The following is a 27,178-nucleotide window of genomic DNA, read 5'->3' on the forward strand; positions in this document are numbered from 1 at the left end:
ACATATAACCATAGTAGTATTTTCTCTTTGAAATCAAACCTCCTCTACAGTCATACTTTATGTTACATTTCATAATAAAGGTTTTTTAGTTTCAAAGGTTGCTTTTACTTCTTTATGAAGTGTAACACATTTCTGAAATCTAAAGCTTTAAACATGTGTGTGAATTTCACACCAAGGGGTCGTTGATAAAGCATGTCACGCTTTTTTTACCATTTTTACCCCGGCATGTCACAAACTGTTACAAAATCTTGGACCCCCTTCCCTAAAGTACGTCACAAACTCACACTTTCGAACATTTTTTTTTAATTAATACTTAAATTTAACCTAAAATTCAATTCACTATTAAACCGTATTAAAATTTCACTTACCGGTAAAAGAACTTTCACATTACAGGCTTGTATAACTGTAGGGTTGTTACGATGAGCAGTATGAATATTTATCCACTAGTTAACCTCTAATAAAAACGAAATTAATATTTAGATTTTCTTTCAACCCTTTACTAACTAAAAATGGAACAGTCCAATTATTTCGTCATTGAAATCTGTGTGGAGGTTGTGCCTATTAAATAAGCCAGCCCAGCCAAGTGGCCTATAAAACATTTGAACAACAGAATCAGGAGATACGCAATTCGTCTTATTTTCACATAAAACTAATTCAAGTGTTTCACAAATTTTTGAAAATTATTTTCAAATTCTACTTAAGAAATAATAAATAAATTATACAATTTTTTTAAATAAATGTGTGACATCACACATGACCCGACTCCCCTCCCCCATGTCACAAACTGTCACTTTCTTACTCACCCTCCCCCACCTGGAGCGTGACATACTTTATGGACGGCCCGTAATGGTTAAAGCTTTAGACTTCAGAACAGTGCTGACGGCCCGTAATGGTTAAAGCTTTAGACTTCAGAACGGTGCTGATTTACTTGTTATATATCCATAAATTTATAACACAACATATGTTTCTATATGCATTCAAATTCACCTTGAACGGTGCCTAATAAAAAAATTCTATTCGGGAGGGGCAACCCCTCCCGCACACTCCCCGTTTGGGCCCCCATAGTCAACATTTCCTGGGTACCGCCCTGTAACGACACCCAACTGTTTGTCAGAATTTGTGACGCATTTTCCATTCGCTCTCAGAAAGAAGTTTTACGTGTGATCATGAGCAATATTCTGGTAAGTTGTCGTTGTTATCCACCAGAAACACATTTATTCACAAAATTTAAAGATATTCCGATCTAACTTTTTAGACTTTTAGCTTTAATTTTTAACGTATTTACACCTTGTCTGCTCGCACTTTACCGATATCCCGAAAGGTTACATATCACTATAATTTAGGCCTAAAACCACAAAATCCGATACCGTTGGATTTTCGTACCACAATCTTACGTAAAAAATCTTCCAGATTCGAAATCAACAAAAAACAAGACATTTATAAATTGTCTGCATTATTGATCAAATTTTAAGATATTTGTTGGTTTTCCGTTTTTAGAAGCTGTTCTGCCAAGGCAAGAGCTGGGCATCATACAAGCCATTCTATCCAGCAAAACTGACAGTTTTGGTTTACAGAAATCAACAAAGAAGGGATTCCTGAACTATCAAAATTTCCAAGCTATACACTCAGTTATTATCTTTGGTGATCTTTATTGGTTCTGTTTGTTTACTTGGATGGAACATGTGTGAACTTTTATAGAACTTTGAAAAGTCTATATATGTATATCTATAACGAAATATCAGCTATGGTATATATAATAATAAGATCAGATGTGCAAACAATGTCAAAGGGTTGTTAAATTAACAATTTGAAGGCAATTATGCTGAAAAAAATATGAAAGTTCCCATGCAAATTTTGTCTGTAAATCGACAAGTGTCTGCCGATAATTGTCAAACTAGTAATACAAAACTTACCACATGTATGTAAAAGCACTAAGTACCTGTGATCATTTTTAGTAAGATAGTGTAATTCTAAATAGTAACAAATAGCTTGTTTAGTAAATGCATAATGCAATTAATATGATTTCTGTTCTATTGTGTAATTAATAAATTGGTTGTTACTTGTTAATCCATGATGTTGATGGCTAGTACAAAACCAGCAATGTTAATTTTGTAAAAGGTAATACAATAACCCCATTTGTATTTTCATATACGTAAATATTATTGGAATGTAGGTTGATGACAGTGTTTTAGTTTTACTTATTTTGTAACTATTATTTAATGTGCAAATAAATGATGTGAAGTTTTTTGTATCTCCACACAATACCACATACCTTTTTATATATGTACTGTGTTATGTGTTATTTGAATGTTTAAATAAAAAAATATGGATGATATAACATGATGCATTCTAATACTTGCATTCAAATTGTAACTATAGAGCTAAGTGTATGCAGTTTAGACTGTGATTTTAGAATTGCTACAAAATGGCTAGTTTTTTAGTGGCGACAAAATTTAAACTATTCAACAATAGTTTGCGAAAGAAAATTAGAAACCTGCAATGTATTTATGAAATATTTTAATTGTAAAACAAGTGTGTTGTTATGCTGTTACACCACGGACTTTAGATTACATCAATATACACTCCGTGGTTACACATAATTATACAGACGAAAGCTCCATGTATGGCTTTCAATACGTAGTGTGTGTTATTTGACAGTCTAAAACTAATTGGATTAAAAAAAATTCTGTCAAATTTGTCAATCAAAATTGATTTGACACATCACATGATTTTGATTATGTTAAATCAGTGTACTGTATGCTAAATGCAACTGCTTTAGCAAGCTGTCAAGTTGAATTGAGACATTTGATGAAACAAACTGTTTCCTGGGTAGGACCACTACTTAGTGTCTATATGACGTACCATAATGTCGAAAGTCTACAAGACCTACTAGGTAGAACGAGAAATGTACTTTGACATACAATTTTCACCAACCCTTGAGTGTTAGCCAATCAGAAGACACCTTACGTCTGTTGCTTTTAGAGATATTTGACATTGAACATTATTATTATTAATACCGAATTATGCGACTATTGACCGCTTACTCATAGATATTGTGCGTATTTATTCAACATTATTATTATTATTATAATTTATACCAAATTATGCGACTATCGACAGCTAACTCATAGATATTGTGCGTATTTATTGACCTGGCGTGTCGGAATTAACCTCTGACATATGCAAGTTATGGTTATCACAAAATACGACCAACGGGGAGGTTATAATACATTATTTATCCCGTTATGCTTGGTAACTGTTTGGTTACAGTTGGGAATTTCCTTCACAGTAATGCGCTGGACAGTCGTGATACTCCGCCCTGCATGATCAATAAATACTCACAATATGCTGAATAATTTTAATTTTAAAAAGGTAACAATGAATCTTCTTCAAATTTGTATATAATAATCTATTTTAATGCATTAAATACTTGAAACTTCTATGTGTTGTATTTTTGCCATTCTGATATTTTTATTCATTTTGTCCTCAATTAAAAAAGTGATTTTAAACAATTTTTATGAATAAATCTGAAGGACAAGCGGCTTAAGAGACTAGTGTTTTGATTGGCTGTTCAGAAAATGTGTACGTAGAAGTACAAACATGTATGTCGAAGTACAAATTGTATTTTGACGTACAAATATATACTTCGAAGTGTATTTTATATTTATGTCGACGTACAATTATTGTACTTCGACGTACATTTCTCTTTTTAACTTGTAGGTCTTCTTGACTTTCAACCCAAATAGTACGCCATAGTATGTCTTTAGGGTTATCTAAAGAATGCTCCCACTTAAGGGATCAATACAGAGACCTCCCAGTGATTAAGCCAGTTAGCAGACACCCCATCCACTATACCACAGACACCGAACCAGCTATAAATTTCTGTGGCTAGAAAACAAAAAATATATAAGATGCTAGATTTTTAAGCTTGGAACATGTAACTCGTTTTAAGATTGATTTTTTGGATGCATTACTCAGAGCTCCAGATAAGGTTTTGTGAAATTCTTAACGTTACTACCAGATTTTCAAAAAGAATTCTTAACTCTGAAATTTCATTCTTAACGTTACTACTAAGTTTTTGAAAAAAATTCTTAACTTTTCTAAATGAACAAAAAATAAATAAGAATGGTTATTTTCATGCAAATAATCAAAATAAACTTCCTAGCAACTTAAATTATTGATACGCGTTCAACAGTGTCTATTCAGTATTATACAATGTTATTTTTCAAATAACTTCATATGCCTCAACTGTGCCTATATTGCATGCCTTCAATGAATTTTTACATATTTCACAATTAAAACGGGTCTCCCCTTCAATCTTTTCAACGGGCATTGTCCCTTCCACTCGTTTAATGTTTTATTTTGTATAAGTTTGGACCCGTCGTGTCGCGTTTTGTTTTAGCTTTTCCGACTGTGTTGGCAACTGAACATACAACATTGTATAAGATCTTTTCTGTAATGTCTTTCTTAACATTCAACTTCGGTTTACCGTTAACTTTGCGTTAAATATGTTAAAAGCGTGATTTTGCACGCTTTGCAGTTTTCTTAGGACGCTCTCTGGGCGCAGCCATTGTTTTTTTTGCAGATACATGTAGACTGTACACGCCGATTAATTGAAGAAAAATGCGCTTTGTTAAATAAACCCGATAACCATTCTATATAAGCACAGAAAGGATATTTAATACGCGAAAAGAACTCAATAAAAATAGATACGAACCAATGTAAAAATAATATTCGTAACTTAATTTTGTTATTCTTAATGGTACGACAAGATTTTAAAATAAATACGTAACGGACTTGAAAATAATTCGTAATTACGAAAAAACGACCCTTATCTGAAGCTCTGCATTACTTAATTATTGCAACAATTATAATATTTTGAACACAATCATGTCCATATATTTATTAAAAATACATGGTTATCAAAAAAACTTAAAAAGCTTTTGCCCGTAAATTAGGTAGCACCTATAATCATATTACAGTTTATTCAATAAAGAACTAATAAAATGAAGTTGGTGTTTTACTTATCCACCTATATAATATCAGTGGGACCAAACGTCCAATGCCCTCCTACACAAATATAAGTGGCACGAACTGGTAGTGGCACGAAACGTCCATCACCCGTTAAAAGTTTGCCCAGATACTTACAGCTGCGATTCTTTTAAATTGCATACGTTTAAAATATCGGGATGGGGACTTCAGTGAGTTCATGGCATGGTAATCGTTCAATGAACGCATAATAGCAGTTAAAAACACCATTGTCGTATATGTTGGCCGACCTCAACACAAAATCATAGGCGCTGCCATTAAAGTCTACCTGATTGCCGACATGGCTACGTGTCACTAAACGTAAGTGTCATAATTTCCAGGCGCTCAATATAATAAAGTCACTATATGTATTTATAGTTTATAAAGAAAATCTTCTGATATTGGCTATTTATGACAGCATTTAACCATCACTCTATATTAACACGGATGAGTGTTTTAACTGACTTAATCACCAAACGTAGTTTCACCTTCAACCATTTAGCCCCTGGTGACGATATACAAAGCCAAAAATAAAAACCAATTTATTTTGAACTATGTATATTTACTACAAATATATAATTAATTTTATGTTTATAAACCAATTAACGAATTATCCTTTCGTTTGATTGTGACCGTATTTGTTTATTTTGCGATGTTTCTGTCTTCAAAAGTACTTTTTGCTATGTTGCCATTAATTACCGCGTTTAAAATCGTGATCATAAAACCGAACAAATCCTATCTGATCTCACAACTGTAATGAATCATTTTCAGTTCATAAGGTCAATCTTGAGCATCGTGCTGAACGTGGAAGATTTGTAAACGGTTCTAATTTATACGATTAACATTATCAGTTGTGAATTCGGACGATAACAATCACACTGTGCCAGCATTGTTAAGAAACAAAGATCGATCGAATTGCAAATGTGTTCAATTTCTAAATTTTCATCTTATGTTATTCTAAAGAATAAATGAATAATATTGTCAGACGTGGCGCATTAATATCAATCGATAAAAGGCTTCTCTCGTGAATACCATCGATTAATTTGTAAAAGATGTCATAACCTAACCTCAAACGTACTGTCTCGTGATGGAATTAAGTTATTATTTATTACCGGTAATAGTTGAAGGACTTATAAATTCGGGGGCCCGATTGCGATGATCGGGTTTGATCGAGATCCAATTGAAGGCATCATACTGTTATAGTGATAGCAAATCGTGGACAAATTGCATCTGAGTGCAAAAGGAGCGTATACGTTAACGTATGAACACGCATGAATTTGTACATGTATCTCAGCCTTAAACATCGGAGAAAGACCAACAGTAAATGTATGCCAACAAAAATAACAATCTGCCACAACATGTTCTAAGAATAAGAAAAAAAACAGCGTTGAGGAGTTCTCAAAATGTTACAACATATATGTCGCTAAAAGCTCTTGATTCCGCAAATAAGAGTGGTTTAAGATAGAATTAAAAATAAACCGATACAATTATACTTTTGTTGAAAATTTACCAACCAAATAATAACCCAACCTATTGTCAATCGTGGCATTATTGGCACATCGCACGACCTAGCACTTGGAAAATTACAAGAATAAACAGCTAAAACAATCATCAGGTTTAATTATCTGACTGGTTCCCTCTTAAAGTAATTTGCTGTAATTTGTGCCATGTGGAATATGTAAAGAAAGAGGCACATCTTTTCATGCCAGTTTTCATGTTAATTATGTGTGTTTGCAACATTTAATACGGAAACACGTTCAAGGATTAACTTTTTGGGACGCTTTTATTGCATGAAGTCATCTTCTTTTAGTCGAAATCTCAATGCAGGAACCCAGTTTTCCGAACATACTCGCTTTGGGCTATTGGGACGTTTCGAAAAGATATATTTTATTGCAATTATTAGAAGATGATAAATTCGTCTAAAAAATAAAACCTGGCTTTCAAAATTTTGAATTATAGGTAACGAACTAAAAAGTTGAAAGTTGGCTGTTTTATAGCAGGGCCCTATTTGAATTGGATTTAGTTTAACGTAACCTTTAATCGAATAAACGGTTTGCGACGGTGTTGAAATGGGACATTCCTCCTATAAATAATCGTCTGTCAAGCAGAAACAGGATTTAAGTTTACCTTTTCAGTTGACGTGTCAACCGGATTGTCACGTTTATTCAAGCACCCACACTGAACAACGAAGATGTCTGAACAAAAGTAAGAGACACATTTGTTGTAATACTTGTTATTGTATAAATCAAAAGTGTTAGCTATATTTATCAGTGACAGTTGTGATTGCTTGAGAGTGAGTGAGTGACCAATAAAATGGCTTTGAAATTTATAAGTTTATGATAGAATAAATCAATAACAACATAGATGTGACAATATTATCCATTGGTAAGGTTCTAAACACACGTTAAATTGCGCTTAAAGTTAAGCAAATGAAGTATTTCATTCAGCCAGTCTCATAAAAACCATCAATAATCATAATGGAGTGTTATAAGCATCTTTTCACACAAAATAAGAAAGGACATTCAGAATACAAGTGAGTAGATTGTTCTGTCAATTATATTTATTGTGTGTAAAAGTTGTACAATATACTACAATTTCTTCCACAATTACTCACAGTGAAGTTGTTTTGCATTGTCTTAACCCTGAGAAGTTCACAAGACCTAACAGGCAAAAATGCTGTATTTTTTTAACACATTTAATCACTACTTTCCTGACTAGGGCAGGAGGCAGGGTTTATCAGGCAACGCTGAGCCCGAACATTACATCCCTCCTTTCTTTACTCCAGCCCTACAATAAGTAACTCAGCAGGGGTTTTTTACCTTATATAACAGACGCCGAATATTAGCGTCTTCCCCCACCACACTAGGCTGGTTTTTTCCCCTTTCAGAACAAAAAATTCCCCCTAAAAAAAAAAAAAAATTTTTTTTAATAATTTAAAATATCTCAATTATATTTCAATTTAATATTGCCAAACGTAATAAGTTATGAAAAAAACAATGAATATAGTGCAAACATGTACACACGTATTGAAATAATGAGAGAGTAAGTAAACAAATCCCCCAAAAAGGGGAACGCCGGGAAAATTCCCATGCGCACAATTTTTCCCCAAAGTGGAAAATCCCGCTTAAAATTTCCCCCACATAAGGGCTAAAGGCCCCTTCCCCCACAAACAAAAAAAAACCTTGCTCAGATATAAATATATTAATAAATACATGTATAAGAAAAGGCAATACATAAGATTTCAAATGTGTTCATATCATAATTGCAGTAACATGATTTGGAACTAAATTTATGTATGAACATTTGATAACCTTTAAACTTTCCTTGAGATGCTTTACTAAATAGCACTGACATTTTTAAAATGATAAAATAATAAATTGTCTGTCAAAGAGATGATAGCCTGGCAGTGCTTTTTTTCAGCCTTTTGGGAAGATAGCCCATGGCATTGAAATTGGGAATTTTATCGGCATTTTCAATAAATTGGGAAAATAAATTGGGATTTAAAACTACATGAATGAGTTCAGCATGTTTAATCACAAACACCACAAACACCATCATGATCAACAGTTTTCCACATAATAAGCTCTCACAAAGTCTTCAGTCACATCAGGCACCATTTTATTATCATCTTCTGGAGAACTACTGCATTCAACATGTTGAATATCAGTCAGCATTTTGCTTTCAGAAATCAACACTGACAATGCAAAAGAATCAATTGTTATTAAATAACTATCATTAACAATGGAAGGAGTTTCAATGGGAAGGCTTGTACTTCGTGACGACAGGGTTTTTTTTGGCCCGATTTTATAGCCGAATTTCGGCTATGTTCCCAATCCCAAAAAGTATACTTTTTTCCCAAAATGTGGCAAAAAATTCCCAATTTCCAAAAAAAAAAAAAAAAAAAAAATTTTTTTTTTTTTTTTTTTTAGAAAGATGTCTTATGTATATTTTATCTCAATTTTATTTCAATTACATCTAACAAAGTGATTTTGTTCTTTTAATTTGAATGATTATAAAGGGTTATATCAAATTTAGTATTTCCCTAATCAGTGGACTTTTCGTGTGGAAAAAAATGCTAATTAATTTATTTTCCCAATTTCATGAAAATGCCGATAAAATTCCCAATTCCAAAGCCATGGGCTATCTTCCCAAAAAGTGGAAAAAAAACATGGACGATGTTTGTTTTTATAATGACGCTTGCTTAAAACAATTAACAGTTTTTGTTTAGCAGCCATGTTTTTTCACAGGAATCTTTTTCATGTAATATTTCGAATTTTGCGACATCTTTGTTTTCCATTAAGCTGAATTACCAGACGCTTGAATTGTATCCCAAATATAATAAGCGCCTGAACAATACGAAGAATATCATGCACACGAATAATGCTGACGTTATCCAAATCGAGGTATAGTCCAAAACCTGTACGAGACTGGATCTGACAACGATTTGTAAAAAAGCGAAACAGCCGATGTCATTCGCGTTTTTTTTTACCAAATGGGAATTTTCTAGCCAATTTTGGGAAAAAAGTGCACTTTTTGCAATTGGGAGTATAGCTGAATTTTGGCTATAAAATTGGGCCAAAAAAGCCCTGCCTGGTGAGTTGGGGTGTCGGTGTATTAAGCCTTTGTCTTCAAATAAAAAATATTGGAACTGTCATTTGTTTACTTGATAGGAGTTATAGTTAATTAAACTAAACACAAACTTTTACCTTTTATTTCATGACTTTGTTAAATTTTATGTATATTGGTAAAACTATATGAGCATTTATATAAAAAGATAATAATTGGAAACACCCATGTAAAGTAATATCTGAGCAAAAACCCATTTTTTTTAAATTTCAGTGAATGGTTTAAAGTTTTAGCGAGTAATCGTAATCATAGTTGCACGCCCATGTATGTAAAAAATACTTAATATGCAGCGCTGTCTAATGTGTGCACCACAGTCTGAGGTAATTTAACATGGTATGTTTCCATTTAGTAAAATATTTATTGAAGATTGTGAAATACTCTCTTAATCCTTAATAAAACTTAAGTACATGTAACTGTGCAAGATTTTGTGATTGACACCATGTTTTATTATAAAAGAGAACTTACTTACCTGTAGGAAGGTCATTTCTCTGATATTTTAATGTTTGATACCATGGAAAGAAACTATTTTTAAAGTGGCACCAAAACTAAGGTTTCATGTGGCAGATATTTGGCATATTTCTGATCAGAAATCAAATCATACCCACCAATACACAGAACTCAAAGGATACTCTAAGGCAAAGTGTGCTTGGTTCTTCATATTGGGCACTTATAGACACACGGTTGTCTCTGGAACAGGACTTCATTTATTACTCACACTTCCCACTGTTACCCATCTAACCAGCTGCATGCGGTCATCAGCCATATTTAACCATTGGCATGCTGGGAAATTTGTCGTCTGCTAAAGTGTTGTCTGCTGAATTTCTAAAATTATCATTTTCTTAAGAAAAAAATCAACGAATCAATACTATAAGAATAGCAAACAGTTTGGATCCTGATGAGACGCCACGTTCTGTGGCATCTCATCTGGATCCAAACTGTTTGCAAAGGCCTTCAAAATTCGGTTCCAGCACTGAAAGAGTTAAGAAATCCTGATGCAATTGATAGAAATCTACCACACCCACAAATATAGTGCCATAAGTGCCACCACACTCACAGTCCACAGTCTAAAGAAATTTTATAATACTTAGTATTATTTCTTGTGCAAAAAGATTATTTCTCCTTTCTGTTTTTGCATGGTGTTTCTTACTTTGATGTGAATAATTATTTCCGGGGAATATTTGTCTATTATTTTATTGTTTTAGCTATAGAGTTAACTTTGCCCCAGGAGAAACAAATGTAATGTAAATGACAGGTCCCCGTGGTGTAATGGATATGGTGTCCGCCTAGCGACCGGGAGGTCATGGGTTCGATCCCCACCGAGGGAGCGTTCTTTAGATCTCCCCCATAGACACCAAGTACTGGTTCTAGGCCCAGGAAAAGGACTCAAGAGCGTTTATATAAGCCTTAGACTTTCTATGCAATCGAGCTAAAATAAATAGGTTTAAACTTAATGTAATGTATATACTTTTAGGGGAGATCTTGCACTGATTGGGCTTGCAGTTATGGGTCAGAATCTGATCCTGAACATGAATGACCATGGATTCACAGTAAGTACTGACACTTACCTGCCCGTCCCAGCACTCCCTAATTCTGAGCTATTTTTTAGTAAGACAATGTGTTAGGAATAAGTTGCAATAGGATCAGCATCTAGATTCTAGCTCTCAATCTTTATATTTGTCTGTTTTATTTGTATGATTATTGGAAATACGGTGTTTTATGAAATCTCAGGAGGCTGTACAGCCCCCCTGCAATGTTTAACCAAGATATTCAACAACAACCTGAAACCTTTTTAGGCTTAAACAAATCTTTATTCCAGTTGTCCTATTGGAATTCTCTGCCTACTTTAAAATTAAGTAAAGGCCCTGTTATGCAGGGGCCAGGAAATCTTAAATTAAAGTGTGTTCAAATTCAGTCTGTATGTTGGTTTATATTTGTACTATCAGCGATTTTGTTTGCCCGATAAGGAAAAGTACCAGTACCAGCCCAATTTACAAAAATTTGCGCGAAAACCCCTGAATTGGGAAAATTTGCGTTGTGTAGTCTTCACATTTGACAATTGGTTTATTTGATTTTTTGCTCACAAATACTTTAAAATTGATATCTACATGTAAGTGTTGTCAAGTTGTTAATATTATATTAACTTAGGTTCAAGCCATAGAGCTGCATAGAGAAACTATTAAAACTAAATGTTGCATTTTATTGTCCCCTACCGGTTTCACTGGAGGGGAATTATGGTTTGCACTCTGTCTGTCTGTCAGTCTGTCAGTCAGTCAAACTTTTCTGTATCCTGCGATAACTTCAAAAGTTCGTAATATTTTTTCATGAAACTTGAAACATGGATAGATGGCAATATGGACATTATGCACGTCATTTCATTTTGTTCCTACGTCAAAAGTTCTGGTTGCCATTACTAGACTAGAAATACTGCTGAAAATGGTGGTTTTCTGGATCCTGTGATAACTTTAAAAGTTCTTAATATTTTTTCGTAAAACTTGAAACATGGATAGATGGCAATATGGAATATGCACGTCATTTCATTTTGTTCCTACGTCAAAAATTCTGGTTGCTATGGCAACAAATAAAAAATATAAAAATTCTGACAATGGTGGAATTTCTGACAATCGTGGAGCCGGTAGGGGACTATATTGCTTGGCAATAGTCTTGTTTATAAATGTAAATTTTATTTCATTTTGAAAATTTTTATCTTCACTTGCGAATTTTTTTTTTGACAGCAATTGGGAAATTTGTAGTTTTTCCCAATTGGTTACGTTTTCCAGTACATTGTACGTAATAAAGTAGGAAAAAATCACTGACTATGTTCTGTTCTTTACCACTGATTATAAATAAAAATACTATAAATTTGTTATGGGGCAACTTTATACTCATTCTTTATTCTCTTGCAAGTTCAATAGTGGATTTCAAGGAATCAAAATCTATGTAATAAGGACACATGTATTGCCCAATCTTCATGAAACTTGTCACTGGGGCAAATTAACTCAAATTAACTCAAACGTTGCAAGGATTTTAGAGCCCACATTTTTTCTCACAAAAATCATGAAACTTGCTCAGATTATTTGTTTTAATAATATGGCCAAGCACCAAAAATACACAAAAAACAAGAACCATGAAACAACATTAAAATACACACAGTTTTGATTATTACAATTATTGTAATAAGTACTCACACATGCTCATAATAAGGGATATAATCAGTTTTACATAGACGTATCTAAGTATGGGTAATCATGAAATGATTTTCATGTAATTAAAGAAATGAATCTGATAAAGTCTGTGTTAATCCAGGGACAAATGTTTGTATGATGCATTAGGTCAGCTACCAAGTAATGTAGAACTTGTTCTAGTTTGATTCCTTTTTCGCTAGAGGCTAAAAATTAGAACTTTTAAACCATATTGCGAAATACTCCACTGATATGCTACATTTGATGTAAAAAATAAAGGACATGTTGTAGTCTTCATTTTGAGCTGCTTTTCTGCTGGCTGATGTTAAATGTTAAATTATGTTTAAACTTCCCTTACCTGTGCAATACTGTAATCTGTTCATGTTCATGAAGTGTACTTTACCTTGTCATTGAACATAAAACATGGATTGACACTGCTTGGTCCTCACTGTCCATCAATGTATTTATAGCTCAATGCTCTCTCTCTCTTTAAGTATTAACTTAAATAAATACTAATAAAATCACTAAAATCTGTTTACAGGCAAGTGTTTTTTGTAGTGATGTATGGTTCAAATGTGTCTGTAAAAATGCTGTATGGAAAACATAAGAAAATACCCAGCTAATATTCCTAGTTGAAAATATTTTGATATTTTAATAAAACATCTCTATTTTTGTTTATTATGCCCACGGTCGGGTGGCATATAGCAGTTGAACTGTCCGTCAGTGTGTCAGTCTGTCTGTCCGTCCGAAAACTTTAATGGCCACAATAGCAACTTGATATTTGGCATGCATGTGTATCTCATGGAGCTGCACATTTTGAGTGGTGAAAGATGAAGGTCAAGGTCATCCTTCGAGGTCAAAGGTCAAATATATGGCGTCTGTCAGTCCGTCCCAAAACTTTAACATTGGCCATAACTTTTTATGCCACCCTTTGAAGAAGAGGGAGTATATTGTTTTGCACATGTCGGTCGGTCCGTTGGTCAGTCCGTCAACCAGATTGTTTCCGGATGATATCTCAAGAACACTTGCCTGGGATCATGAAACTTCATGGGTACATTGATCATGACTGGCAGATGATCCCTATTGATTTTCAGGTCACTAGGTCAAAGGTCAAGGTCACAGTGACTCGAAACAGTAAAATGTTTTGCGGATGATAACTCAAGAATGCTTACGCCTAGGATCATGAAATTTCATAGGTAAATGGATAATGACTGGCAGATGACCCCTATAAATTTTCAGGTCCCTAGGTCAAAGGTCAAGGTCACAGTGACTGGAAATAGTAAAATGGTTTCCGGATGATTACTCAAGAATGCTTACGCCTAGGATCATGAAACTTCATAGGTACATTGATCATGACTGGCAGATGACCCCTATTAATTTTCAGGTCACTAGGTCAAAGGTCAAGGTCACAGTGACTCGAAACAGTAAAATGGTTTCCTGATGATAACTCAAGAATAATTAGGCCTAGGATCATGGAACTTCACAGGTACATTGATCATGACTGGCAGATGACCCCTATTGATTTTCAGGTCACTAGGTCAAAGGTCAAGGTCACAGTAACAAAAAACGTATTAACACAATGACTGCCACTACAACTGACAGTCCATATGGGGGGCATGCATGTTTTCCAAACAGCCCTTGTTCAATAATGAAGATAGCAACTTGATATTTGGCATGCATGCGTATCTCATGGAGCTGCACATTTTGAGTGGTGAAAGGTCAAAGTCAAGGTCATCTTTCAAGGTCAAAGGTCAAATGTTTGCAATATTGAAATTAGCAACTTGATATTTGGCATGCATGTGTATTTTATGGACCTGCACATGTTGAGTGGTTCAAGGTCAAGGTAATCCTTCAAGGGCAAAGGTTAAATTTTGCAATATTGAAGATAGCAAGTCAATATTTGGCATTCATGTATATCTCATGGAGCTGCACATTTTTAGTGGTAAAAGGTCTAGGTCATCCTTCAAGGTCAAAGGTCAAATTTTGCAATATTGAAGATAGCAACTCAATATTTGGCATGCATGCGTATCTCATGGAGCTGCACATTTTGAGTGGTGAAATGTCAAAGTCAATATCATCCTTCAAGGTCAAGGTCAAAGGTCATATTTTTGCAATATTGAAGATAGCAACTTGATATTTGGCATGCATGTGTTTCATGGACCTGCACATTTTGAGTGGTTCAAGGTCAAGGTCATCCTTCAAGGTCAAGGGTCAAATTTTGCAAAATTGAAGATAGCAACTCAATATTTGGCATGCATGCGTTTCTCATGGAGCTGCACATTTTGAGTGGTTAAAGGTCATGGTCATCCTTCAAGGTCAAAGGTCAAATATAGAGCTTCAAAGCTGCTCAGTAGGGGGCATTGTGTTTCACGAACACAGCTCTTGTTAAAACACAAGTTTTTCGGCTTAAGCTGTATAAAGCCAGCTTTTCACCTTAGCCTGACCTTTGTTAGCGTCCAATAGAATTGAAATAAAACTTCCCGCAGCCAAGTACAGATGAATACACTTCATTGACTGCATTGGCTGATTTGAGAATACGACCAGAACATTGGAAACATATCCGCGTCTTTGTAACACTGTTTTACTGCGTGTTCAGCATGAAACAATTTTATATCTAATGAAAAGGCTTAATAGATAGAACAGTTTTACACTCAATCTCGACATCAATACAGTTTGTGCGTCCACCTTTTATTTTCAGAAGATTTTCAGCGCGAGAAGGTTTGCACTTAAAGGCTATGTTTTCATATTTAGTACTAACTTCCATATTCCTGTCAACATGTTAACATGTTAAAGTATAGAGAGCAGTGGAAGCAAAGACTCAATTTAATGCATTACATTTCAACATGCGAGGTATATCGGGTCAATTTGCGGCCACTGTGAGTGAATATCAGAGTTTACGTACAGGTCATCGCTGCGTCTCTACCCTATGTGCTGATAGGAGTTCGTGGCCAGGAAAATAATCGTTACATAATAAAGACGCTATAGCGTGAACTAGGTGAACTGGAATTTTCTTTAGACCAGACAGATGTTAAATGAAGATATCCAGCGATATCATATGGTATGTCAATAATAGATTCTTAATGTGTTTTACAACAATACCATGATAAATATTATTTTTAATTAATTTAACAAGAATTATGCCATCATATTGACTAATGAATTAAGCATGAGCGCAATGATTCTCGATACTGTTAATAATCGAATCAAATAGCAACGCCAGACAAACCACTAAAACAGGTTTGTTCGAAGAACGCGCGTATAAATATTTAAAATATGTACGGATACTTCGCGTGTGGCCGGTTGACTCATATTTTTAATTTCACTTCCATTCTTCTTTTTGTTTTCTGTTTTGTATCTATGCGTTTATGACCAGCAATATGTAATAATGTAAAATAAGCCGCGAAAACTCCGTGTATCATCCCGTACTGCGTTTGCTGCAGCTAAGAACTGCGCAGAAAAAGACATTCGCTATCTTTGATCTCATTCATTGAAGTCTTTACCTTTCATTAACTGCAACCACAATCAACGCCGTATATCTTTTTTAAAGATATTTCTTGTTAATCTTTGATTTATTGATATTTCCTAGAAGTTGAAGTATGATAAGGGTTTACAGTAATTTATTTTGAAATTTATGTTTCATTTGTAATTTTAATCAAGCCATTTTATTTTGTGTTAAGTGTTTGTAGCCATGAAAACATGTCAAAGAAATATAAGAAAATCTGCAAATAAGTCCTGTAATTTCAGAGTGTTTAAAATCAGTGGCATTTCTCGTTTGTTTTGGTTGAAGAACTTTTACTGTAAAGCACTGGAAGATAATAACTGCAACAAAACATACATCATTTTTCGTTTTGTGTATTTACACATGTAATACAAGCATTTGTTTTATCCATTAGGACGTCATATTGATTAATTGCTAGCAAGTAAATAAGAATAAAAATGTGGTTTTAAAAATGGTTATCAGGTTTTACTTTTAAATGGATAGTGCAAAATGTGAAAGACATTTTCTGAAGGAATGACCAGAAATCAACAATTTATGGCAATAGTTTCTTATTGCTCTCATGGGCTTCAGTGTTTTTTTCATCATTTTGGGAATGGGGCCGGGTCCCTTTGGATTGGGAAAATTCTCTGCGTTTTGATTTAAATTGGGACATTAAGTGTTATTGTTGTTGTGCTAAAAATTGTAGACTTTAAGTGTTTTAAGTATTATATTCACTAAGGTTGAACTTACATGGATGGGAGATTAACAAAATTTTAAGATTTTTTTTTTTAATGTGGAAACCTTCCTCTGGTAATTTTTAACTCCCATTTGGAAAAATAAATACTTTTTTCCGTTGGGAATGGGGTTATCTGACGCAATTTTGAATGAAAAAAAAACTTTGCTTACTAACTATTTACAGTTACTGTCAGTATGAAGAAAACTTTCATGGCTTCATAAGTTGTGCTCCTCTAGACTCTCATATTCAATTTAAATTTAGTTACTCTTAATTGATTTGCTATGATTTGAGATGATTTTGTGTAAACCTAATATGACCTGATCATGGGCCTTTTCATTGTGTTAATTTCTGACAACAGCACTTGATTGATGTATGTGCTGTAAACTGTTGGATGTTGCAACATGCATAGATGTGCATGTCAATGAACGCTTTAACCCTTAAAATGGGAAATTACCACATAAATCTTTACAATGGGAGATTATCACACTTCTCAGAATCAGTCAGAACACTCCAGCTGGAAATTAAAATGTCTGACAAACATTTGTAAACTGTCGGACACGTTGTGTGACAAGAAATGACAATATGTCTGAACCTAATATAATAATATAATGTGTCCAAGCAATCCTTTGGAAATTTAACAGGGTCAGAAAAACTGTCATTGAAAGTGATATATTGTGAATACTATATTCTAACTCAGGTGGTGGCGTTCAACCGGACGGTGTCCAAGGTGGAGGAGTTCCTTAGCAATGAGGCCAAGGGCACAAAGGTCATAGGGGCCAAGTCAATGGAGGACATGGTGGCCCACTTGAAGAAACCCCGCCGTGTGATGCTGCTGGTGAAGGCTGGACAGGCTGTGGACGATTTCATCAATAAGCTGGTAGGTTAATAGAATGATTGAGTCTCTTAGTGGGAAAACAGGGCTTAATGCATATGCATCATAAGTGTTGTCCCAGATTATGACATTTGTTCCGCCTTAAATGGATTTTGTTTAGAGGGGACTTCACTTAAAATGAATATTCTGTAAATGAAGAAAGTGATTTTCCTGGTTAGCCTGTGTATAATGCATAGATTTCTGTGGGACGATGGTTAACACATGCATTAAGCCCCAATTTACCAGAACGCGGCTCAATTAGATTCAGGCACTTTAGTTGTCTGACTTTAATTACTGAACACTGGGTCATGTATTCTTATCATTTCACAATCTTCAACCTACCAGCCACAAAAGATGAAAATATTTGTATCTTGCTCAAGTTGATACTTGAGCAAACTTTTAAGTAAAGTTGAAGGCAAATGTTCTTGAAATCTTTTCCCGGCTTGTAGACTGATGTAATTGTTTATGTTAGATATTTATTTTATCATATTTTATGTTCCTTTGAATCTTCTTTGCTTCTACTATAATACATTGGCTTTTTTGCACTTTTCAAGACACTATCTTTGATTCAGAAATGTCTATAATGTGTAAAGTAATCAGAATTTGTCTACATGTACCTTTCTATTTCCTATATGGTTTTAGCAGCTTTTTTTCATGGACTAAAATAGTATGTTGGGTCTAATAAGTAAGACTTTTATAAAAGCATAACACATGTAAAAAAAATATAAGATGCAAGTGTAAAAACTTAATTTTACGGCAGGGTTTTTTATCTGATTTTGGGGAAAGGTCCTGGCCTTTTTTGAGGGGAAAAAAAATCGCGAGAAATGCCGGACTTTGGGGGAAAAAATCATGCAAAAAGCTGGATTTTGGGGAAAATAAAGAAAGTCTAAAATAATCAATTCAACATATTTTGCTGTTTTTTAAACAAATTCAAGGCAACAGATAATTTAATTTTGCAATATGTTATATTTTCTACACTGGATCAGGTCAACTTATGTATTTAAAGTTAAAAAAAAAATTTAGTCTGGGGGAAAATTTACCTTTTGAGGGGAAAAAAAAATCCGAGGGAAAGGGCCAATTTTCGGCGGGTCCCAAAAAAGCCCTGTACGGTATTGTTTTATTAGCCAATGAAGCCCGAAGTATCCAACGTCCTGTTGGTAATAGCATCCAAAATTTAAAATTAGACGTTTCATCTGTCAAAACAATTATTGTGTATGTCAGTGAACACATCAAACGCTTACACTGTTAATGTACATGTTCAGGTACCACTTCTGGAGAAAGGGGACATAATCATAGATGGAGGAAACTCAGAGTATACTGACACAAACGTGAGTTATCTAACCCTTTATAAATGTATGGTTTAATAATGGTTGTATTGATATATTATCTTTTAATATACCCTATTATCAGTGTTTATCATAATTATTGGATAGATAAGTGTACCAGCAGAAAAGAATTTTTTCAAGCCTGTGTGACGTGGTGTTTACCAGGGGTATCCAGCACTGTCTGCGCCTCCAGAAAACGGAGGCACTCCCAAAGCAAACGGACCCGATCCCAACCCAAAATTATTAAAAAAAATCCCAATTTCCAAAACAGAATGCAGTGTCTTATAACTTGTGTGACTAACCAGTGTTTGTTTTGGTCAAAAATATCTGCTATAAGGTTTTGACTGTAGAGTTCTTATCTCAGAGTGTAACTGTAACTGAAAAACAAAACTGCAGTACTTGAATAAACATTGAACATGCCCAATATTGAATCTGTTTATATAAAGAAGACAAAATAACAAATAAAAACAAATTGATTTGTTAAACCACTGAATTATTTAAGCATGATAAACTCACAATTTTTTCCCAAATGAGCCGTTTCATCGAAGCAAAAATTCCCAAAATGGTCAATTTTGTCGATAAAAAATTCCCTATTTGGTCAGACTCCTTTTCCCAAAATAGGCAGAAAAACCCCTGTTACAACAACCTGTTCCAGCCTATTCTATTCCACATAATAATTATTCCTCGCCAAAGGCTGAGGGATAAAACATTGGCATCCGTACGTATGTCTGTCATTCCATCTGTATGTCTGTCCATCTGACCTGAAATTTTGAAATTGGCAGGGGATATCAATTCAATTAACTTACTTGTTATTTTTAAGCTCGGCCTTTTCGGAGAAAACCCGAGGTATTGTCATAGCCAGCTTGTCGTGTCGTCCGACATCCGCGTCGTGCTAAAACCTTAACATTTTGTTAAGGTTTTAAACATTGGATCTAAAATCAAATTGCTTCCACCTACAACTTTGAAACTCATGTATGTGGATGCACCTTGATGACTTCTACACACCACATCAATTTTTGGGTCACTAGGTCAAAGGGCAAGGTCACTGTGACCTTTAAAAAAAAAAAAAAAAAAATCTGACAAGCTTAATTTATTCAAAACTGCACCTGTAGCCGAGCGTGGCACCCGTTTTGCGGTGCTCTTGTTTTATTAGTCCCCTACCCGTTTCACAGGAGGGGACTTATGGTTTGCGCTCCGTCTGTCTGTCCATCACACTTTTCTGGATCCTGCGATAACTTAAAAAGTTCTTAATATTTTTTCATGAAACTTGGAAAATGGATAGATGGAAATATGGACATTATGCACGTCATTTCATTTTGTTCCTACGTCTTAAATTCTGGTTGATATGGCAACAAATAGACTAGAAATACTGCTGAAAATGGTGGTTTTCTGGATCCTGCAATAACTTTTAAAGTTCTTAATATTTTTTCATGAAACTTGGAACATGGATAGATGGCAATATGGACATTATGCACGTCATTTCATTTTGTTCCTAGGTCAAAAATTCTGGTTGCTATGGCAACAAATAGACTAGAAATACTGCTGAAAATGGTGGTTTTCTGGATCCTGCGATAACTCTAAAAGTTCTTCATATTTTTAGCTCACCAGAGCAAAACGTGCTCATGGTGAGCTTTTGTGATCGCTTTTTGTCCGTCGTCCGTCTTCAACATTTTGCCTTGTGAACACTCTAGAGGCCACATTTATTGTCTGATCTTCATGAAATTTGGTCAGAACATTTGTCCCATTGATTCCTCGACTGAGTTCGAAACTGGGTCATGCTGGGTAAAAAACTAGGTCAAAAAAAAGAAAAACCTTATGAACACTGTAGAAGTCACATTTGATGCCCAATCTTCCTGTAACTTTGTCAAAATGTTTGTCTAAATGATATGTTGGTTGAGTTCAAAAATGGTTCCGGTCCATTGAAAAACATGACCGCAAGGGGGCGGGGCAGTATTCCTTATATGGCTATAGAGAAACCTTGTGAACACTCTAGAAGTCACAATTTTTGCCCAATCATCATGAAACTTGGTCAAAGCATTGGTTTCATTGATATCTCAGACGTGTTTGAAAATGGTCCAGATCAGTGAAAAAACATGGCCGCCAGAGGGCGGGGCAGTTTTCCTTATATGGCTATAGTAAAACATTGTTAAAGGGGCCTTTTCACAGATTTTGGCATTTTTTAACTTATTCATTAAATGTTTTATATCGATAAATGTAAACATTGGATCGTAAAAGCTCCAGTAAAAAAACAAGAATAAAATTAAAAAAAGGAAAAGAACATTGCCCGGACCAGGTTTCGAACCAATGACCCTTGGAGTCCTGCCAGAGTCCTGAAGTAAAAACGCTTTAGCCTACTGAGCTATTCCGCCGTGTACACATACTGAACGTATTTTATACCTTATATAAGCAATCTTCGTAGTTTCACAAAATTTAACGACAAAATCAGAACTCTCCAAATTATTCAATCGTTTCGCGTTGCAACGCTTTATAATTTTTAGGTTTTAAAATCGTCAAAAGATGCATATAATGGCTATATTAGACCATGGTAAATGTTCAGTATTACTGTTTCCTCACAAATATCATAACTAAAACGAAAATTTGCGAATCTGAAACAACTTTTTTCAATTTTGTCAATTTACCAAAGCGTGAAAAGATCCCTTTAACACTCTAGAGGCCACATTTATTGTCCAATCTTCATGAAATTTGATCGGAAGATTGGTCTCAATGATATCTTGGATGAGTTCGAAAATGGTTTTGTTTGCTTGAAAAACATGGCTGCCAAGGGGCGGGGCATTTTTCCTTATATGGCTATATATGGCTATAGTAAAACCTTGTGAACACTCTAAAGGCCACATTTATTGTCCAATCTTCATGAAATTTGGTTAGAAGATTGGCCTCAATGATATCTTGGATGAGTTCGAAAATGGTTACGTTTGCTTGAAAAAAATGGCTTCCAACGGGCGGGGCATTTTTCCTTATATTGCTATATATGGCTATAGTAAAATCTTGTTTTACTCTAGAGGCCACATTTATTGTCCGATCTTCATGAAACTTATTCAGAAGATTCACCCTAATAATATCTTGGATGAGTTGAAAAATGATGCTTGTTGGTTGAAAAACATGGCTGCCAGGGGGCGGGGCATTTTTCCTAATATGGCTATAGTAAAACCTTTTTAACACTCTAGAGGCCACATTTATTTTCCGATCTTCATGTAACTTAGTCAGAAGATTTGTCCTAATGATATCTTGGAGGAGTTCGAAAATGGTTTTGTTTGCTTAAAAAACATGGCCACCAGGGGCGGGGCATTTTTCCTAATATGGCTATATATCATGCTTTAGTAAAACCTTGTTAACACTCTAGAGGCCACATTTATTGTCCGATCATCATGAAACTTGGTCAGATGATTTGTCTCAATGATATCTTGGATAAGTTCGAAAATGGTTCTGGTTGGTGGAAAAACAAGGCCGCCAAGGGGGCGTGGCATTTTACCTTATATAGCTATATTTAAACCTTGTTAACACTCTAGAAGCCATATTTTTTTGTACGATCATCATTAAACTTTGGCAGAAGATTTGTCCCAATGATATTTTGGAAAAGTTCGAAAGTGGTTCCAGTTGCTTGAAAAACATGGCCACCAGTGGGCGGGGCATTTTTCCTTATATGGACTTATGAATCTTCATGAAACTTTGTCAGTATATGTGTTTAAATGATATCTTGGATGTGTATGAAAATGGTTCTGGTCTGTTGAAAAACGGGACTGCCAGGGTGTTCACTAGTCATGAAAGTTGGTAAGAACATTTTGTTCTAATGACATCTTGGGCTGTACAGAACAGTTTAGTTCCTTTGAATCTCATGTGAGCGACTTTGGGCCTTTCAGGCCCTCTTGTTTCATGAAAATTGGAACATGGATAGATGGCAATATGGACATTATGCACGTCATTTCATTTTGTTCCTACGTCTAAAATTCTGGTTGCTATGGCAACATATAGACTAGAAATACTGCTGTAAATGGTGGTTTTCTGGATCCTGCGATAACTTTGAAAGTTCTTAATATTTTTTCATGAAACTTGGAACATGGATAGATGGCAATATGGACAAAATGCATGTCATTTCATTTTGTTCCTACGTCAAAAATTATGGTTGCTATGGCAACAAATAAAAAAAATATTCTGACAATGGTGGAATTTCTGACAATGGCGGAGCAGGTAGGGGACTTTTATTGCTTGGCAAAAGTCTTGTTTATTTCTGATGTCTAACGGTAGGGGATAGAAACCAGTTGACATTTATTGTATGTTGAGGCATACATGTTTCACCAGGGCATATTCTTACTCGTTAGATATGGGGACAGGAGGAAGGTTATACACATACCTTATCAGCAGGCATTTAAGAATATTTGTAAGTATCCAAATATAAAAATTGTTTATTTAAGTAAAAAATATTTCCAAATTAGAATTAATTATATTATGTGTATAGACATCTAAACTCTTCATTTAATTGAAATAACTATAATGCAAATTTTAAGAAGACGGCTTTCATTTTTGGATTTGAGGAATCTGCCTCATGGCCTTCCATTTTGTCAAAAAAATTATTGACAAAACTGAAGAAGGGGAAGACATTTTTCAAAGTAAGCTTGAGTTATGGTGAAAATTGCATCATTTGAAAGAAATTCTCGTAGGATTAGAGGTTTTTCTCTTGTGGGAAGGGGCCTGTATATAAGGCCCTTGTTGAAGAAGAAAAACAAACCCTGAAGAGTGATGATGTTTAATATCGTGATGGGGGAACAATAATTGAGGCTTGCTCTGGGAAAACGTGTCTTAATGCATGTGCCTCAAGTGTCATTCCAGTTTAGCTTGTGCAGTCCACACAGGCTAATCAGGGACAACACTTTTTGCTTTCATGGAATTTCTCATTTTAACAGGGTCTCTTAATGAAAATCTGGTCGAGGCAGAGAGTGTTGTCCCTGATTAGGCAAGTGTTGGGCTAACTCACTATGCTCATGCATTAAGCCATGTTTTTCTGTAGCATAGCTTAAATACTTTTGGCTAGGAGGAATAGGATATTTAATATAGTCATGTTGTAAAGCTGTGATTTTTCCTGTATTTTCTCAGCGACGCTGTAAGGAGCTACATGCAAAGGGTCTCCTGTATGTGGGAAGTGGGGTCAGTGGCGGGGAAGATGGGGCCAGGTATGGCCCCTCTCTCATGCCTGGGGGATCAGAGGCTGCCTGGTGAGTATAGGGTCCAATGGTCTGCTGTATGTGGGTAGCGGGTTCAGTGGAGGGGAAGAAGGAGCCAGGTACGGCCCCTCTCTCATGCCTGGGGGATCAAAGGCTGCCTGGTGAGTATAGGGGCCAAGGGTCTACTGTATGTAGGTAGTGGTGTCAGTGAAGGGGAAGACAGAGCCAGGTACGGCCCCTCTCTCATGCCTGGGGGATCAGAGGCTGCCTGGTGAGTATAGGGGCCAAGGATCTGCTGTATGTGGGTAGCAGGGTCAGTGGAGGGGAAGAAGGGGCCAGGTATGGCCCCTAAGAAGGGGCCAGGTATGGCCCCTCTCTCATGCCTGGGGGATCCGAGGCTGCCTGGTGAGTATAGGGTCCAATGGTCTACTGTATGTGGGTAGTGGTGTCAGTGGAGGGGAAGACGGGGCCCGATATGGCCCCTCTCTCATGCCTGGGGGATCAAAGGCTGCCTGGTGAGTATAGGGGCCAAGGATCTGCTGTATGTGGGTAGCAGGGTCAGTGGAGGGGAAGAAGGGGCCAGGTATGGCCCCTCTCTCATGTCTGGGGGATCAGAATGTGCCTGGTGAGTATCGGGGCCAAGGGTCTACTGTATGTAGGTAGTGTTGTCAGTGGAGGGGAAGATGGAGCCAGGTATGGCCCCTCTCTCATGCCTGGGGGATAAGAGGCTGCCAGGTGAGTAGCTTTTGGCTGCCACATTTACAGCCACTCAGAATCTAAAAGAAAAATGTTTTGAATTTGGTTTGTTTAATAAAGTTTTAATGTGTTATTGAATTGCCTGTGTTTTTCTTTGGGTTTCTTACCATTTTCTTTTCATTAAAGTCATCAAGTAGATATTTAGTTGTACTTTTCAGTTTTTCTGTTTAAAGTAACATATTTTAACATGGTTATTTCAGAGGAAATTGGGGGGAAAAAATGAATATATTTTACTACGGAGGAGAAGCATGCATCAGAGGGGGTAATCACGTGATAGTCAACATGGCGACGTAGGCAGGTATTATTCGCCGTTTTATACCCTTTATTACTTGTATTTATTATTTAAATTCTGCTCCTTTGTTCAGCCATATCAGCAAGAAAGTTACTAGCGTTTATTTCGTGATGACATTCTCTTTTGTTCTCGACTTTGCTCGCTGCGAAATTTCTCAGCAGGATGACCTAATTAAAGCTCCACTTAAAAAATGTGCGTGGAGTTAAGTCGAGATATAAAGCAAATTTTAATATAAAATAAACGCTAATCACATGTTTACTGATATGGCTGGAAATTGAGCGTCATTTAAAAATGAAACAAAAATAATGAAGGGTATAAAATGGCAATAAATAACTGACTAGGCATGGAGGTAGTTATCTTGACTATCACGTGATTACCCACTCTGATGCATGTATGCTTGGTGTTTGGTGGAACGTACTTTGATTGTCTGAAAGATGCCATATTTAACCCATTTATGCCTAGTGTCCTGAAAAAAGGACATTGCAAACAGCGTAGACCCAGATGAGACGCCGCATGATGCGGCGTCTCATCTGGGTCTGCGCTGTTTGCTAAAAGGATTTTCAGTAATAAATATTCTAAATATAGAAATAAGTAAACTAGACATCCCTAATTTTCGAAATAAATTGATCCAATTAAGAAGGATGGGAGAGTCCACTGGGCATAAATGGGTTAAATAATTTTCTGGCATATATGTGTAATGTACAGTTAAAATTGCACAGTAACAATAAGCGGTGATTGTGATTTTCTGTATTATGACAGTGTTATGTTTCAGGCCACACATCAAAAACATCTTCCAGTCCATTGCAGCAAAGTCAGACAATGAACCATGCTGTGATTGGGTAATAACATTGTTGGGTATTCAAGTATTTCTATAAAAAAAGAATACAAATAATAATCATTTCCAATTTTTCTGTTGTATGACATTCTACATTCTTGGTATGTAATACATTCTGAGACTTATTGATTTTTAAAGTTAATTAACATACCCTGCTATAAAGAACAAGAGCTATATATTGGTTTGAAATGGTTAGATGGTAAGTTAATAGAGCATTGGTTTTCCGTGCAATATCTATAATGCTTTTACCTACAACCATGCAAATAGGTTTGTTGGTTACTTAGGAAGAAAGGAAGAAGCCTATTGATTTTGAGATCAGTATATCGTCGTTGTCGTTCTCAAACCTCGTAGCTCAAAAATTTTCAAAATATTTTTTTCATCTTTTCCGAATATATTAAGTCTGGCGCGTGTTTTGTGCTATATCTTGAAGCTCTACGCCAATCAGAGCCCTTGAAAAAGCCACGTGACGAAATGTTGTAGAATGATTGTTGGCTTTTTTCCCGGCAAAAAGTCGTAGCGACGCCATTTCACCTATAGGTACGTCGTTTCGTTTGGACAAATTTGACAAAAACGTTTTTATATTTTTTTTTATTTGCAACTACGAGGTTTCCTATCAGGACAAATTGTCGTACCTCATAAAAATGACAAAACTGTGGAGACAAAATATCGTAGCTACCATGTCTGACTGTCAGTATGACTTATCAGTATGGCTTACGTGTCTACAGCTTATACCATATTTTGCAGCTTCATTTGTTTGGTATTTTTACAGAATTTCAATTTCTAAAACATCGTTATAAAAAAATGAGACGGTTTTTTCTCTCTCCTGAAAAGTTGGCATTTTGAAGCTACGAGGTTTGAGAACGACAGCGTCGATA

General features: G+C 35.4%; 2 protein-coding genes across 4 annotated transcripts in view; one reads left to right on the forward strand and one right to left on the reverse strand.

Annotated features, from left to right (window-relative positions):
- LOC127831749 (39S ribosomal protein L20, mitochondrial-like) overlaps positions 1-5,390 on the reverse strand; it is a 28,693-nt gene extending 23,303 nt beyond the window's left edge. Inside the window, exon 1 of one of the 2 annotated variants that reach the window (XM_052356783.1) lies at positions 5,318-5,390. Coding sequence is in view for 1 of the 2 variants with exons in the window: in XM_052356782.1 (XP_052212742.1) it covers positions 5,149-5,259 (111 nt within the window). In the remaining variant the exon portion in view is untranslated. Of the gene's footprint in view, positions 1-5,148 lie in introns of both variants that reach the window. The other variant, XM_052356782.1, reaches the window with a different exon arrangement.
- A 1,675-nt stretch (positions 5,391-7,065) lies between these two features.
- The window catches only part of LOC127881747 (6-phosphogluconate dehydrogenase, decarboxylating-like), a 46,104-nt gene continuing 25,991 nt past the window's right edge, over positions 7,066-27,178 (forward strand). The window contains exons 1-7 of one of the 2 annotated variants that reach the window (XM_052429831.1): positions 7,066-7,233; positions 11,126-11,201; positions 17,745-17,924; positions 19,181-19,246; positions 24,353-24,403; positions 24,868-24,935; positions 26,241-26,307. In XM_052429831.1, coding sequence (XP_052285791.1) covers positions 7,220-7,233; positions 11,126-11,201; positions 17,745-17,924; positions 19,181-19,246; positions 24,353-24,403; positions 24,868-24,935; positions 26,241-26,307 — 522 coding nt within the window. In that variant the 5' untranslated portion in view covers positions 7,066-7,219. Of the gene's footprint in view, positions 7,234-11,125; positions 11,202-17,744; positions 17,925-19,180; positions 19,247-24,352; positions 24,472-24,867; positions 24,936-26,240; positions 26,308-27,178 lie in introns of both variants that reach the window. The other variant, XM_052429830.1, reaches the window with a different exon arrangement.

The sequence above is a fragment of the Dreissena polymorpha genome, chromosome 5, assembly GCF_020536995.1.
Source record: "Dreissena polymorpha isolate Duluth1 chromosome 5, UMN_Dpol_1.0, whole genome shotgun sequence".
NCBI lineage: Eukaryota > Metazoa > Mollusca > Bivalvia > Myida > Dreissenidae > Dreissena > Dreissena polymorpha.